The 16,016-nt window shown below is 39.6% G+C and overlaps 1 protein-coding gene across 5 annotated transcripts in view; it reads left to right on the top strand.

Moving 5' to 3' along the window:
* LOC140191404 (protein TANC2-like) overlaps nucleotides 1-16,016 on the top strand; it is a 745,351-nt gene that overhangs the window by 660,578 nt on the left and 68,757 nt on the right. For all 5 annotated transcript variants that reach the window (XM_072248798.1, XM_072248801.1, XM_072248797.1 and 2 more), the window contains 4 exons: nucleotides 1,142-1,250; nucleotides 2,664-2,786; nucleotides 14,689-14,925; nucleotides 15,321-15,506. In XM_072248798.1, coding sequence (XP_072104899.1) covers nucleotides 1,142-1,250; nucleotides 2,664-2,786; nucleotides 14,689-14,925; nucleotides 15,321-15,506 — 655 coding nt within the window. The remainder of the gene's footprint in view (nucleotides 1-1,141; nucleotides 1,251-2,663; nucleotides 2,787-14,688; nucleotides 14,926-15,320; nucleotides 15,507-16,016) is intronic.

The raw sequence follows: 16,016 nt of genomic DNA, 5'->3' as shown, positions 1-16,016 counted from the left end.
CTTGCATAACAGTGATTCCTCTCACCTGGTCCTTGTGTCTACATCAAATACTCCTGTTTATGAAGTGTCTCCATTCTGTTGAACAACGGGGGATTTAGTGTAGCAAGTCCATTTTTGAATTAGAAATGTTCTTGAAGACGCATAGAGGGCTAGGTGATAAGTGTAAACTGTGTATAGGGAAAGTAGTGAGGTTTCAGAGTGTGGGGATGTAGCTGACCAAGAATGACTTGTGTCATTAGTACACGAGTGTAAAGGAGAACAAAATGATTGTTACTCTGGATCCGATGCAGCATAAAAACACATTAAGCATAAAGAACACAACAAAAAACAAAACGAAAGAAACAATAAATACCAAATATAAAAGCAATCCTATAAAAAATAATGTACAGTTAACTGTTACGGTACATAGACTGATTGTATGTACATAAAGTGGCACCAGGTGATGTGCATGTGAACTAAGGAATGCGATTGAAGTTTTGATCTGTTAAATAACACAATTTCAGGTGAAATGTGGTCAGTGAAATCAGACTGTTCTGTGAGTAAAAAGGAACTGTCATTTTTTGGGTCAACAAAGCAGAAAATCATGTTGGGATTGAAAGTTAGTATTCTACTATTGTTGACATTACTTGGGGAGAGTGAGTTTTAAATCAGAACCATCTTTCTAGTATTTATGAAAATTCTGCTAGACATTTTCCTGTCAAATGACAAAAGGCTTGAAAATAAGCATGGTCTTGCTGTAATATTCCAGTTAAGCAAAATTTTATCTGCACAGCATGTTTTTACAGTGTTCTTTCTTAGCCTGTGTTTACTTATCAACTTACTGCTGTGTTGCAGGGATTGCTATGTGTAAAATTTTGTAGGTAAATTTGCTGTTTGCAAATTGACAACATTTTTTTCCTAAATTAAGTCAATGTATAAACTTCACTAAGTGCTTTGTTAGCTGTAAATGCTTAAGGAGATATTGAGGATATGAAACTCATATGATAGTCATTCAATGTTTCTGTTTGTTACATAGCTGACGCACTTCTCTTAATTGTGTCTGGAGCAGAAATTCATGGAAGTAAATTACCACCTTTATGGTCAATAGTGTACAATTATCTCCAAAATATAATTCTAAAATTAATTCTGTTGTTCTGCTCAGGAGTGGCCACACATTGCTGGCATTTTGGTTCTCTCGTCAAGAAGGCAAACTGAACCGTCAACAGACCATTGAGCTGGGACATCACATTCTTAAAGCTCATATTTTCAAGGTATTTGATTATGTATGAAAAAAACACAATGTGTATTACATAAAACAGTGATGTTTATTTTTATTTTCCCTTCCATCTTACTGTAGTATGTCTATCCTTCCACCATTTTCTTCTCCTAACTGCATTTAGGGCAGGAATTTTGGCAAATCCAGGTCCTGTAGTTCCAGAGAATAACACATCATGTAACGACAAGCCACAATCAATCAAAAACTCAGTATTGGAATCTTTAACATTTAGTGCATGCAAGTTTAAAAACACAAGTCTAATTCCACCTATTCAATTCATTTTCTCTAGTTTTTGATATGCAGGTTCACAATCCCTTATCCGAAATTCTGAAATCCAAAAAACTCTGAAAACTGAAGTTTTTTTCACCAACAGCTGATGTCACTCGGGTGTGACGTGGCAGCACTAGCAGAGGCCGCCAGACGTCAGTTTTGCCTCAGCACTTGTACTGGTTACATGTGCTTTTGCTGTTCGCTGATATTTTGTGTTCACTGTTGACTTTGTGTTTAATTTCACTGTGAAAATGTCAAAAAGAGCTGCAGATACCCCTATGGGTAACAATGAGAAAAAAAGAAGGAAGCATCTATCATTATCAATAACACAGAAAGTGGAGTTATTGCAAAAGCTTGATTGTGGTGTGTCTGTGCGGCATCTTACTGAAGAGTATGGTGTCGGAACTACCACTGTATATGATTTAAATCAACAGAAAGACAAGTTACTGAAGTTTTATAGTGAGAGTGACGTTCTACATTTATTCCAATAAGTCATTTACCATGTGTTTGATTCGGTTTGTTTGAAGCTGTATATTTTTATGTTTTATTGAATTTTTTTTCTTGTTGTTATTCCCTAAACAATACAGTATAACAACTACTTACATAGCATTTACATTGTATTAGGCATTATAAGTAATCTAGAGATGATTTAAAGTATACGGGAGGATGTGCGTAAGTCAAGAGCTCTGCTGGGTCCTAAAGTCCACTGCATTGAGACAGGTTAAATAAGGGACTTGAGCATACGTGTTTTTTGGTATCCGCGGGGGGTCCTGGAACCAATAAGAAGGGATTCTGAATTCCGAAATGCAACTGGCCCCAAGGATTTCGGACATGGGATTGTGGACCTGTCTAACTGTCACATTTAACACAGAATTTGTATTTCCTTAATGCTGGATTCTGCTCCTTGTATAATATTCAAAGGTTGAATGAGAGAAGAGATGTGTGTTCTTGGTCATTAGTTTCATGCAGTTTTGAGTGAAATGTTAACTTTATATAACATATTGAAGTTAATTATGATCTAGCAGAAATCATACATAAACAGATTTGCCTCCATTTTACTACATTCGAGCATTTAACAAAGTTATTTCTAATTTTATTCTGCAGTAAATTTGCTTACTATTCCTCTTTCCTTTTTAAGGGCCTAAGCAAAAAGGTTGGAGTTTCATCCTCAATTCTGCAAGGGTTGTGGATATCATACAGTACAGAAGGACTGTCCACAGCATTAGCATCTTTACGCAATTTATACACTCCGAACATTAAGGTAAAGCCATAATTAGTAGTGAAGTTTGGGTGTTTTCTTTTTAATTTGAATAAACTTAGAGGAATGGAAAGCCAAATGGTCTGTTCTTGTGCCACAAATTTCTGTTTCCATTATCAGGTTTCCTAATTTTTATCGTTAACAGTTTTTAAAAAATTGTAAATCTTTTCCGCATGGTCATTATTGTATACTTTAAAACTGCACACGTATTTAGAAATCATTTAATAACTTAAGTGAAGTAAAACAATGCAAAAACTAAAATTATACAAAATGTTGAGTTTATTACTCTTGAGGTTTGTTATTCTCAGCACTTAACTGCAATTAAGTGAACCTGTAGTGATTTAAGAAGCCTAGAACACAGAGTTTTCTGTTTATATGCTTTACTTATGTCAAATCACAAATAATTTATACTAGGAACCACAGAAGGATAAAGGATCCAAAACACTTCCTCTTTTGATAAATCAGCTTTACCTGCTACCTTCATTATCATAGCACCCGATTTCTTTGGTTTCCAACTGAATATAATTTATGGTATCTGGTACATGTAAATTTCAAACAAATCTATCCTAAACTATTCAGCATTCTACTTTGCAATGTTTGTATAGCTGTCTACCATTTTCTTCGACTTCACTTTCTCATATTTGAAAAACCTATGTTGGTGGTTACAAACAATTTTTAATGCCAGCTCCATATTGTACTTTCCATTTTTACCCTGGCATCAATGACAGATTTCAAACCACACCATAAGCTTCCATAAAACCCATGCCAAAAGCTCACTAATACTTTGAAATTCTGGAGGACATGTGAGAAATCTGCACCTTTTATCTTTTGTGTTTGGTCCTTCTGTTGTAATTTTCTTGAAGATGGAGTAGCAATGTTTTCTTTAAGTAGTATTTTCCCAAACCAAAGCATTGGTGGAATGATGAACAGTGTAAAGGGCTATCAAATACAGTGAGATGTAGATCAGTTGAAGGTATGGGCAGAGAAGTGGTAGTTTAATCCGGGCAAGTGTGAGTTGTTACACTTTGGGAGGTCAAATGGAAGGAGAAAGTATACCGTTAATGGTAGAGCCCTTTAATAGCATTGAGGTGCAGATGGATCTTGAAGCCCAGGTCCACAATTCACTGAAATTTTCCAAGCAAGTGGACCAAGTGGTGAAGAAGGCTTGCCTTTGCTGAATCAGAATCAAGTTTATTATCACTGGCATATGTTGTGAAATACAGTAGCAGTACAGTGCAATGTGTGAAATGACCACTATAAGTTACAACAGGACATATAAAAATAAATAAATAGTATGAAAAGAGATTAAAATAATGAGGTGGAGCTTATGGACCGTTCAGAAATCTAATAGCAGAGAGGAAGAAGTGGTTCCTAAAGTGTGTGTGAGTGTGTGCCTCCAGGCTCTTGTACCCTCCTCCCTGATAGTAGTAATGAGAAGAGGGCATGTTCTAGATATTGAGGGTCCTTCATGATGGATGCCACCTTTTTGAGGCAGTGCTTTGTGAAGATGTCCTCAATGGTGGGGAGGCCAGTGTCCATGATGGAACTGGAATTGTTTACAACTTTCTGCAGCTTTTTTCCGATCCTGTACATTGGCGCCTCCATAAAAGACAGTGACATGACAAGTCAGAATGGTACATCTGTAGAAATTTTCCTGTCTTTGGTGGCATAGCAAATCTCCTCAAAGTCCTAATGAAGTATAGCCACTGTCATGCCTTCTTTGTAATTGCATCAATATGTTGGGCCCAGGATAGATCTTCAAATCTTCAGGAACTTTTATCTGCTCACCCTTTCCACTACTGACCCAGAGATGAGGATTGGTGTGTGTTCTCCCAACTGCCCTTTCTGATCTAGTGATCAGAGTTCTGGCGCTGTGTGAATATCTAATATGAAGCTTGAAAGTTTTCAGGACCATCTGTATTGAAAGCTGGGGGGAGCAGTATTACTGCATACTGTGTGAAATAATGAAATTGATTATGAGAAGTAAACAAGAGAAATTTATGTATAATAGCAGAGTAAAATGTAGATTAAGTAGTACAGGATCCTTCCTGCCCAACTTTGATAGAGACGCATCCCAACTGCAATGGAGAAAGCACCAGAGTACCATGAAAGTTGTGAATAAATAAAAAGGAGTGTGAGCAATGATTGATAGGTTCAGACTCCTAGAAGGTTTGTTTGGTCATTAAGTGCCGTGTCGAATGACATGAGCGATCATGGTCTTTCCATGATCATGATTGTTCCTGGCAATGCCTTCTTCTGGGCAGTGTCAGTGGTCACATAACCATGTCTTGTGATGTGCACCAGCTGCTCACGTACAGCCATCTACGATCTGCTCCCATGGCTTCATGTGACCCTGATCAGGGGTGGGGGTGCTAAGCAAGTGCTGCACCTTGTCCATAGGTGACCTACAGGCTAGCGGAGGGATGGAGCGCCTTACACCTTATTTGGTAGAGATGTAGCCACACCCTGCCACCAATTTCAGTTTAGTGTACAGTATTTGATGTTCATGATAGTTTCTCCCCTTTATGAGCAACAGGTTTGCTGAATGCACTTTAGTCTCTTGCACTTTAATTTTGTCTTGGGCCTCTTGGCATTATTCCACTGAAGCTCATCATAATCTCAAGAACAGCACCTCACGTGTAATCTTTTTGTACTCAACACTGAATTCAGTTATTTCAAATAATCCACTTTTCTATTTAGTATCAGATCTGACCAAATCTGGTATGAGAGTAGGAAATGCTGGGATGGTGGCAGCATCTGAACATAGCGGCTGCGGGGTCTGTGGCCTCTCAGGGCACTTTAGCTCTTTATTCTCTTTTCACAGGTACTGCCTGACCTGAATGTTTCCAACAGTTTTTATTTTTCTTTCAGACTTCCAGCATCTGAAGTTTTCTTGAATTTCAATTCCTTGTTTACTGTGATGTTTCCTTCTCCGCAGATGCTTCCCCAGCACTCAACTTTTGTTTCAGTGCTGTAGTTTTCTATGACTATTATAGTTCAAGCAAATTTTATGTTTTTCTTTCTCCTCTGTCCATCCTCTTTAAACCTCCTCCAAACAGATTAGCTGCTGTACTGAGCACTTCAGTACTCAGCCTTCAGCACTCACTACTAGTCAACATTAGTCTATGCCAACCATCTTCTTTTGGTCTTCACCCTATCAACAGACATTTTATTTTAATGGTGTGGATGTTACGTTTCAAAATGGCACCTTGAAGTAACACAAACTAGACATTGGTAGAACGAAAGCCCTTTGGATTAAAGAAGCCATGGCCGTATGCATAAGTTATTGGCTAAAGCCACAAAATAGCAATGGGAATGATTTTTTTCCAGTTTGAAGAGTTTTGCACAGGTCTCATTGTTAGAGCCACTTTTTAAAATATATTAGTGGTTGTCTGTTATGATTGCTCAAGTTTCAAATACTGATAAATAATAAAAGTTGTCAGATAGCTGTTGACTTTGAATTTAAATATTTAATTTTATAAAATTGTAAGTGAGATGAATGTAAGCTAATGAAACAATTAAATTTTGGCAATTGGACCTAACTTTCAGTTCAAGTGTATTGCGACCAATTCTTGCTCTCCCAAAACAAACTAGGCTGAGGTTAAATCTCTACAGGAAAGAATTCAAACCTGGAATCTGTTTATTCTACAAACCCCATTTCCAGAAAAGTTGGGATATTTTCCAAAATGCAATAAAATCAAAAATCTGTGATATGTTAATTCACGTGAACCTTTATTTAACTGACAAAAGTACAAAGAAAAGATTTTCAATAGTTTTACTGACCAACTTAATTGTATTTTGTAAACATACACAAATTTAGAATTTGATGGCTGCAACATACTCAACAAAAGTTGGGACAGAGGCATGTTTACCATTGTGTTACATCACCTTTCCTTTTAATAACACTTTTTAATCGTTTTGGAACTGAGGATACTAATTGTAGTAGATTTGCAATTGGAAATTTTGTCCATTCTTGCTTGATATAAGACTTCAGCTGCTCAACAGTCCGTGGTCTCCGTTGTCTGATTCTCCTCTTCATGATGCGCCATACATTTTCAATAGGAGATAGATCTGGACTGGCAGCAGGCCAGTCAAGCACACGCACTCTGTGTCTACAAAGCCACGCTGTTGTAGCTCGTGCAGAATGTGGTCTGGCATTGTCCTACTGAAATAAGCATGGATGTCCCAGGACGAGACGTCGCCTTGATGGCAACATGTGTCTCTCTAAAATCCTAATATACGCCTCAGAGTCAATGATACCTTCACATACGTGAAGCTCACCCATGCTGTGGGCACTGATGCACCCCCATACCATCACAGATGCTGGCTTTTGCACCTTTCGCTGATAACAATCTGGATGGTTGTGTTCATCTTTGGCATGGAGAACTCAACGCCTGTTTTTTCCGAAAACTAGCTGAAATGTGGACTTATCTGACCACAGCGCACGGTTCCACAGTCTTTCGGTCCATCTGAGATGAGCTCAGGCCCAGAGAACTCGCCGGTGTTTCTGCATAGAGTTGATGTATGGTTTCCTCCTTGCGTAATACAGTTTCAAGTTGCATTTCTGGATGCAGTGATGGACTGTGTTGAGTGACAATGGTTTTCCGGAGTCCCGAGCCCAGGTGGCTGTAGTTGTCACAGTAGCATGACGGTTTCTTAGACAGTGCCACCTGAAGGCTCGAAGATCACGCACATTCAACAGTGGTTTCCGACCTTGCCCTTTATGCACTGAGATGCCTCTGAATTCTCTGAATCTTTTCACAATATTATGTACTGCAGATGTTGAAAGACCTAAATTCTCTGCGATCTTGCATTGAGAAATGTTCCTTTTGAACCGACTAATAATTCTCTCACGAATTTTGGCACAAAGGGGTGAGCCACGACCCATCCTTGCTTGCAAAGACTGAGCCTTTGATGGACGCTACTTTTATACCCAGTCACGATTCCTCACCTGCTACCAATTAGCCTGCTTAATGTGGAGTCTTCCAAACCGGTGTTACTTGAATATTCTGTGCACTTTTCAATCTTATTTTAACTCTGTCCCAACTTTTGTTGAGTGTGTTGCAGCCATCAAATTCTAAATTTGTGTATGTTTACAAAATACAATTAAGTTGGTCAGTAAAGCTATTGAAAATCTTTTCTTTGTACATTTGTCAGTTAAATAAAGGTTCACGTGAATTAACATCACAGATTTTGGTTTTTATTGCATTTTGGAAAATATCCCAACTTTTCTGGAAATGGGGTTTGTATTTAGTTAAGGTAGTTTCACATGATCATTATGCAGCAATGAAAGGATTAAAGGGAGACACGAGAAAGAACTAGAATAGGGATTCTAAAAGAAAAATCTAGTTGTGATTGGTTTTATGATCCCTGCAGAAAGGGCTAATGAGCTTATAAAATATATAGGACACACGAAAAGGCTTTTACGTGTGCTATTCTTTGGTGATTTGGCAAATATTTAAGGAGCAATTTCAGGTTGTTATCTCCAGAGAGTCATGGTAGCTTAATAAAAACATCAAACAAAATGATGTAATTCATTATCATATTTTATTAATTAAGCCAATTAAATGTGCAGTCATGGCATCGACCAGCTGGGTTGTACTGCACTTAATATAATCCCCGTTAGGTAGCCTCTGACATGTTCAATATATTATTTAACTGCAAAATGCCAAAAAGCCATATTTTAATTAATATTTTGAATTTTGAATCCCTCACTATTAGCAACAGAAGGGCGTACCTTGAAGCCTTCTGACATCTTATTCATTTATGTGGAAGCTTTAACAGTGTAGACTATCTAGTACATAGAATCATTATTTATCCCTTCACAGGTCTGCATTTGATAGTGATATCTACGATTTACAGAAGGTGCTCTAATGATTCACCCAGACTTCTCAAACCTGCAACTCTTACCACTAAGACAGGCATAAAGGAATGCCACTCTATGAGGATTCCCCCTCCAAGCAGATACACCATCCAAGCTTGGAAATATATCACAGGTCCTGCGTGATTTCTGGGTTTGAGTCCTGGAAATTCCTACCCAAGGGCACTGTGGGAGTACCTTCACCAAAAAGACTGAAGTAATTCAAGAGGTGGCTCAGCATCACCTTCTTGTGGGGAAACTAGAAGCAGGAAATAAAATCTATCCTTGCCAACAGCCCTCAAATGCCCCTGCCAAAACAAAGAAAAAAAACTCCAAAAAAAAACAGAATGAGAAGGGAAACTAAACACAACATGGGTAATGATATCACAAACAAGAGAAAATCTGCAGATGCTGAAAATCCAAGCAACACACACCAAATGCTTGAGGAACTCAGCAGGCCAGGCAGTATCTATGGAAAAGAGTCAACAGTCAACGTCTTGGCCCGAAACGTCGACTGTACTCTTTTTCCATCGATGCTGACTGGCCTGCTGAGTTCCTCCAACATTTGATGGGTAATGATAATAGCCTTGAACTACAACAGTATGGGTAATGATAATGGCCTTGAAATTACAATGGAATGAAATACAGTAACAACCATTTTCATGTTGTTTTTCATCACTTCAAATTTTAACAGGGCTTTACCTGGAATGGGTTGCAATTGCAGTTTGATGTGAATTACACATAAGCCACAAATCAAATTACATTATTCCCTGTGCAGTGTTCTTTTTGGAACGTTGCCAGAGAATTCAGACCGCTGTTGGACACTCCAGGGAGATGAGTCTGGCAGAGTCTTTAGGAGTATCAAAATTGTATTTAAACTTTGTTTTCAATAAGTTTGCTCTGGAAGGTGAAACATAATTTTTAGTCTAAAGAACTCTTGTAGAATTTTCAGTAAGGTACTGTCGAAGTATCTTGTCCCCGCTAATAAAATAAAGCAAAATAATAAAATATCTGGGCTCAGGACACCCAGACCCTTACAACTCAACCATTCCTTTGAGGAGAACAACATCAGCCCGTCATCCACACGGTTCTGAAATCTGAACAGGAAACTGCTATTTTTATACAGAAATTGGCTCAGCAGTTACACATATTGATCATTCTGAATGGTATATGTTTGAATCCCTTACTCGCAAGATCAATCATCTAAAGTTAATCAAAACTTCAAGCAGACAGCTGATTAATATTTTGAAGTTCGTAAACACTATAGGGCCTTGGGTTTTGGGTATGTTTCATACCCTTCTGTTACCTTGTCTGTCTCCGGCACCCCCTGTTGAGTAAAGGAACACGATGTTTCCTTTCTGGAAAAGTCTCATTACAGAGACCTCACTCCTCTGGCTTGAATACACATTGTCACAGTCAACCCAGCTTATCTCGTCTGTAGTAAGCAGAGCTGTCTCCGGTCGTCTCACTTCAAAGGTCGTGGTTGACTACACCTGCCCCAAAATACTACACATAGAAACATAGAAAACCTACAGCACAATACAGGCCCTTCGGGCCACAAAGCTGTGCCAAACATGTCCCTCCCTTAGAACTACCTAGGCTTTACCCATAGCCCTCTATTTTTCTAAGCTCCATGTAGCCACCCAGGAGTCTCTTAAAAGACCCTATCGTTTCCACCTCCACCACCGTCGCCGGTAGCCCATTCCACACTCTCATCACTCTCTGCGTAAAAAACCCACCCCTGACATCTCCTCTGTACCTACTTCCAAGCACCTTAAAACTATGCCCTTTTGTGCTAGCCATTTCAGCCCCGGGAAAAAGTCTCTGATTATCCACACGATCAATGCCTCTCATCATCTTATACACCTCTATCATCAGGACACCTCTCATCCTCCATCTCTCCAAGGAGAAAAGGCCGAGTTCACTCAACCTATTCTCATAAGGCATGCTTCCCAATCCAGGCAACATCCTTGTAAATTTCCTCTGCACCCTTTCTATGGTTTCCACATCCTTCCTGTAGTGAGGCGACCAGAACTGAGCACAGTACTCCAAGTGGGATCTGACCAGGGTCCTATATAGCTGCAATATTACCTCTCAGCTCCTAAACCCAATCCCACGATTGATGAAGGCCATTGCACTGTATGCCTTCTTAACCACAGAGTCAACCTGCGCAGCAGCTTTGAGTGTCCTGTGGACTCGAACCCCAAAATCCCTCTGATCCTCCACACTGCCAAGAGTCTTACCATTAATACTAATTTCTGTCATCATATTTGACCTACCAAAATGAACCACCTCACACTTACCTGGGTTGAACTCCATCTGCCACTTCTCAGCCCAGTTTTGCATCCTATCATAGTCATAGTCATACTTTACTGATCCCGGGGGAAATTGGTTTTGGTTACAGTTGCACGATAGATAATAAATAGTAATAAAACCATAAATAGTTAAATAGTAATATGTAAATTATGCCAGTAAATTATGAAATAAGTACAGGACCAGCCTATTGGCTCAGGGTGTCTGACCCTCCAAGGGAGGAGTTGTAAAGTTTGATGGCCACAGGCAGGAATGACTTCCTATGACGCTCTGTGTTGCATCTCGGTGGAATGAGTCTCTGGCTGAATGTACTCCTGTGCCCACCCAGTACATTATGTAGTGGATGGGAGACATTGTCCAAGATGGCATGCAACTTGGACAGCATCCTCTTTTCAGACACCACCGTGAGAGAGTCCAGTTCCATCCCCACAACATCACTGGCCTTACGAATGAGTTTGTTGATTCTGTTGGTGTCTGCTATCCTCAGCCTGCTGCCCCAGCACACAACAGCAAACATGATAGCACTGGCCACCACAGACTCATAGAACATCCTCAGCATCGTCCGGCAGATGTTAAAGGACCTGAGTCTCCTCAGGAAATAGAGACGGCTCTGACCCTTCTTGTAGACAGCCTCAGTGTTCTTTGACCAGTCCAGTTTATTGTCAATAAACAATGAATCAGTGTACCGTTGTAACCTCTGACAGCCCTCTAGACTATCCACAACACCCCCAACCTTTGTGTCATCAGCAAATTTACTAACCCAATATGATATCTTACCACAACCTCCACAGTACCTTTAGTTTTAGAGAAAGAGTAAATTAGGTAAAATTGAAGAGGAACGTAATATACATTGAATGGGTTGTCTTGTATTTTGTAGATGCTTCTAAGGAATTATGGCTGGTTCAATACTGAATATATTTAAATTAAAAGAAATACTTACATTTGATTAGCATCTTTCACAGCCTTGAATGCCCCAAACACTTTACAGCCAACAAAGTGTTTTATTTCCACGTGAGAATGCAGATTAGTTTAACCAACTTTGTAATACTTTCTCAGCAATGAACCAATAGTTAGACTAGATTTTGATGAATTTTATGTTAACAATGGTCTTCAATCATTGACCTTGTACACCAGTAATCTCAAATTAAATCTTCCTTTCACTGGTAGACAGCTCACTTTTCATTGGAATTAAATAAAATATAGCCGATAGCTTGAAACATCAGTAAGCAAATTAGGCATTTGTTTTTCATATGCTGTAGACCAGTCACCAGAAAGCTGTGAACTTTTTATCATGTGTTCTTTTGGATTAGGACACACAATTATTTGACTTTAATGCAAACTGTAGGGTGGGGATGGAATTGAGCACACTGGAAATAGCAGAGACTATGGACCCTGATGATATCTCGCTGAAGTTCTCCAGAGTAAGTTGTACCTCTATCCAAACTGTTCCAGTATAGCTGCAATGCTGCCATCTACCTGACCATGGTAGGCATCTCCTGTCCATAAAAAGCAGGATAAATGCAATATAGCTAATTGCCTTACCATGTAATCACCAGCACTCTAACCCAGGGGTTCTCAAACCTTGCTTAATGGTATTGGATCATGTTATACAAAAGGTTGGGAACCCCTGCTCTCACTAAAAACTTGCTCACTGTGCTTAATTTGCTTTCATTTATGACCACTTAGTTCTACACAGTTCTTGATCTAAATATAGAGAAAAGAACTGATTTCTAAAGGTCAGTGAGAGTGACTGCCTTTGAAATTAAGGTAATATTTAACCCAATGTGAGATCAAGAAGTCTAAATAAAATGAAGCCAGAGGTCATCAGGGAAAACTCCCCACTAACCTGAGTCTTCCTCACACAAAGGAAAATGGTTATAGTTATTGGAGGTCAGTTACCTCACACTCAGGACATCACAGCAGGAGATCCTCAGAACAGTGCCTCTCTGTGATTTGTTTATTTGGATCAAATCAGAATGGATCATTCCAAGATCAGAACTGAAAATGTGATGATTACTTGGTCACAAGAGATTCTGCAGATGCTGGAAATCCAGAGCAACATGCACAAAATGCTGGAGGAACTCAGCAGGTCAGGAAGCCTCCATGGGGTAAACAAATAGTCGATGTGTTGAGCCAAAATCCTTCACCAGTATTGGAAAGGGAGGAAGAAGCCAGAATAAGAAGATGGGGGGAGAGGATGGAGTACAAGTGGGTGGGGCAGAAGGAATGAAGCAAGAAGTTGGGAAGTGATAGGTAGAAAGGGTAAAGGGCTGAAGAAAAAGGAATCTGATAGGAGAGGTGAGTGAACCATGGGAGAAAGGGAAGAAGGAGAGGTACCAAAGGGAGGTCATAGGCAGGTGTGGAGAAGGGATAAAAGGGCGGCTAGAGTGGGGAAATAAAGGGGGAGGGGGAAATTTGACCAAAATTAGAAAATTGATATTCATGCCATCAGGTTGGAGGCAGCCTAGACAGAATATAAGGTGTTGCTCCTCCAACCAAAGAGTGGCCACATTGTGGCATAAGAGGAGGCCATGGACTGACATGGCAGAATAGGAATGGAGATTGGAACTGAAAAGGTTGGCCACCAGGAAATCCTGCTCTTTGTGGATGGAGCAAAGGTGCTCAACAAAGCGGTCACCCAATCTACATCAGTTCTCACCAATGCAAAAGGGGCCTCATTGGGAGCATTGGATACAGTGGATGACCCCAACAGATTTGCAGGTGAAGTGTTCCCTCACCTGGAAGGACTGTTTGGAGCTCTGAATAGAGGTGAGGGTGGTGGTAAATGGCCAGGTGTAGAACTTCTGCCACTTGCAGGGGTAGGTGCCAGGAGGAAAATTGGTGGGGAGGGGAGTATGGACAAGGGAATCATAGCCAGTGCAATCCCTGCAGAAAGCAAAAAGTGGGGAGGAGGTAAAGATGCGTTTGATGATAAGATCCCACTAAAGATCACGAAAGTTGCGGAGAGTGATGTGTTAGATACAGAGGCTCATGGGGTGGTAGGTAAGGACAAGAGGAACTCTATCACTATAAAATCGGTGGGACAATGTGTGAGCACGAATGTGCATGAGGGCAGCATCAATGGTGGAGGAAGGGAAACCCTGTTCTTTGAAGGAGGAGGACATCTCTAATGTCCTGGAAAGGAAAGCCTCATCCTGGGAACAGATGCTGTGGAGATGAAGGAATTGAGAAAAGGGAATTACTTCTGATTGCATGGTGTTCAGTTTGATTCACAGTTCCTGAAATAATGAATCATTTGATCTAATTAGTGGAGCATATCACAGGTGATGGGGAATAGTTGGGACAGAGTTAGTGAATTATTTATTAAAGGGGATGGTTATATAGAACATTTAGCAATATGAAGTTCCTATTATGAAGGATAGTTTAACATTAGAATTATGCATATTTGTTCCTATGTCATTTTGGTTGATTTCAGAATGTAAGGTATTCAGAAATTATACTGAAGTTCTAATGCTTTAATGGAAAATGTATTACTTTGCTATTGCAAATACTGTGTTGTGAGGATGCATTTCTACAGCATAAGGGAAACAAAGACAAACCACGTTAACTGCGTATTTAACACATTTATGGTGGGGTGGTAGAGAAAGATCAGCTGAGCATTTCACCCAAAAAGACCAGCCCACAATGTCTGTTGTACAATGCTAGCCTGTATCATTAATTCTAATTTTTTTTAACCACAATGTTAATACTGTGAATTTTGCCAATACGTAGGTCAGTCGTTTGCTTATTTTGGGTGGTGCCAATGTGAATTACCGGACTGAAGTGTTGAACAACGCCCCAATACTCTGCGTTCAGGCCCACCTTGGTAACTCAGACATGGTTGCCCTCCTGCTAGAGTTTGGAGCAAATGTGGATGCTTGCTCAGAGAGTGGACTGACTCCTTTGGGATATGCAGCAGCTTCTGGACACCTTACTGTTATACATCTTCTGTCCAAAAAACGTGCAAAGGTAAGTCCTCAAAAGTAAATGACAAGCATTGATATGTTGTATTCATATTTACTTAATGAACCTTTAGGTGCTCTACTTAGTCATGTCAGTTTAAAAAAATATTTTCATTGACTCTTAGTGACTTAGTAAATATTTCCTGCATTCCCTTTTCCCTTTTCTATCAAACCTTTATGCTTCAGGCAGTTATGATTAAACTGATTGTGGACATATTGCTGTACCAGAGTATTTAGGGCTACAGTATTCATTGACTTGTAGCCAAAATGTGTGGCTGAAACTAATGAATCTTTTATTCCAAAGGAAATTTCAGATCTTCAATTACCTCCTCCTGGTGCATTACTTTAGTGGAAGTGATTTTGAGATTCTTGATTGAACTGACTCTCTCCTCTTTTCCAAAGGTGGACCACTTGGATAAGAATGGTCAGTGTGCTTTGGTCCATGCAGCACTGCGTGGCCACTTGGAAATTGTTAAGTTTCTGATCCAGGCTGATTGGACACTGGCAGGGCAACAGCAGGGCGTGTTTAAAAAGAGCCACGCAGTTCAACAAGCGCTTATTGCTGCAGCAAGCATGGGATATACTGAGGTGTGTAATGTGTATGGTTAATTTTGAAGCTGTTTTATGAAGTGGAATCGAACCATACTTTGTCCATATCTTGGATATAAAATAGTACCCATTGAGAGGTGCTTACTGCTCTTCCACAGAGGGGGAAATAAACCATATATCAGCTTTCTGAATGATCTGAGCTGCGTTTTAAAATTTGTTGAGTTAAGAACATTCAAAAATATAGTACTTGGAATTTGATACTTCTGTGTGTGATTTTGAAAAAGAAAGTGCTGAAAGATACCATAAAAATAGTTGTGGAAATGGATAGGAGACGAACAGTATAAAAATATTTAACTGTAGCAAGGCTGACTTTAATATGTTCACGTAGACCAGAATCAAATTAGGAGGCAAAGCACTTATGGAACAATACTAGATGATGAGAGAAGATAGTTCATATACAGATTGAAAATATTCCCATATGGTGGATGGGGATAGCTAAATTCTTTCAGATGACTAAATGATTAAAGTAAAAGATACTAGAATGAAACA

Source organism: Mobula birostris, chromosome X, assembly GCF_030028105.1.
Source record: "Mobula birostris isolate sMobBir1 chromosome X, sMobBir1.hap1, whole genome shotgun sequence".
NCBI classification, from domain to species: Eukaryota; Metazoa; Chordata; class Chondrichthyes; order Myliobatiformes; family Myliobatidae; genus Mobula; species Mobula birostris.
Note: the sequence above shows the minus strand (reverse complement) of the source record. Positions and strands in the feature narration are given on the sequence as shown.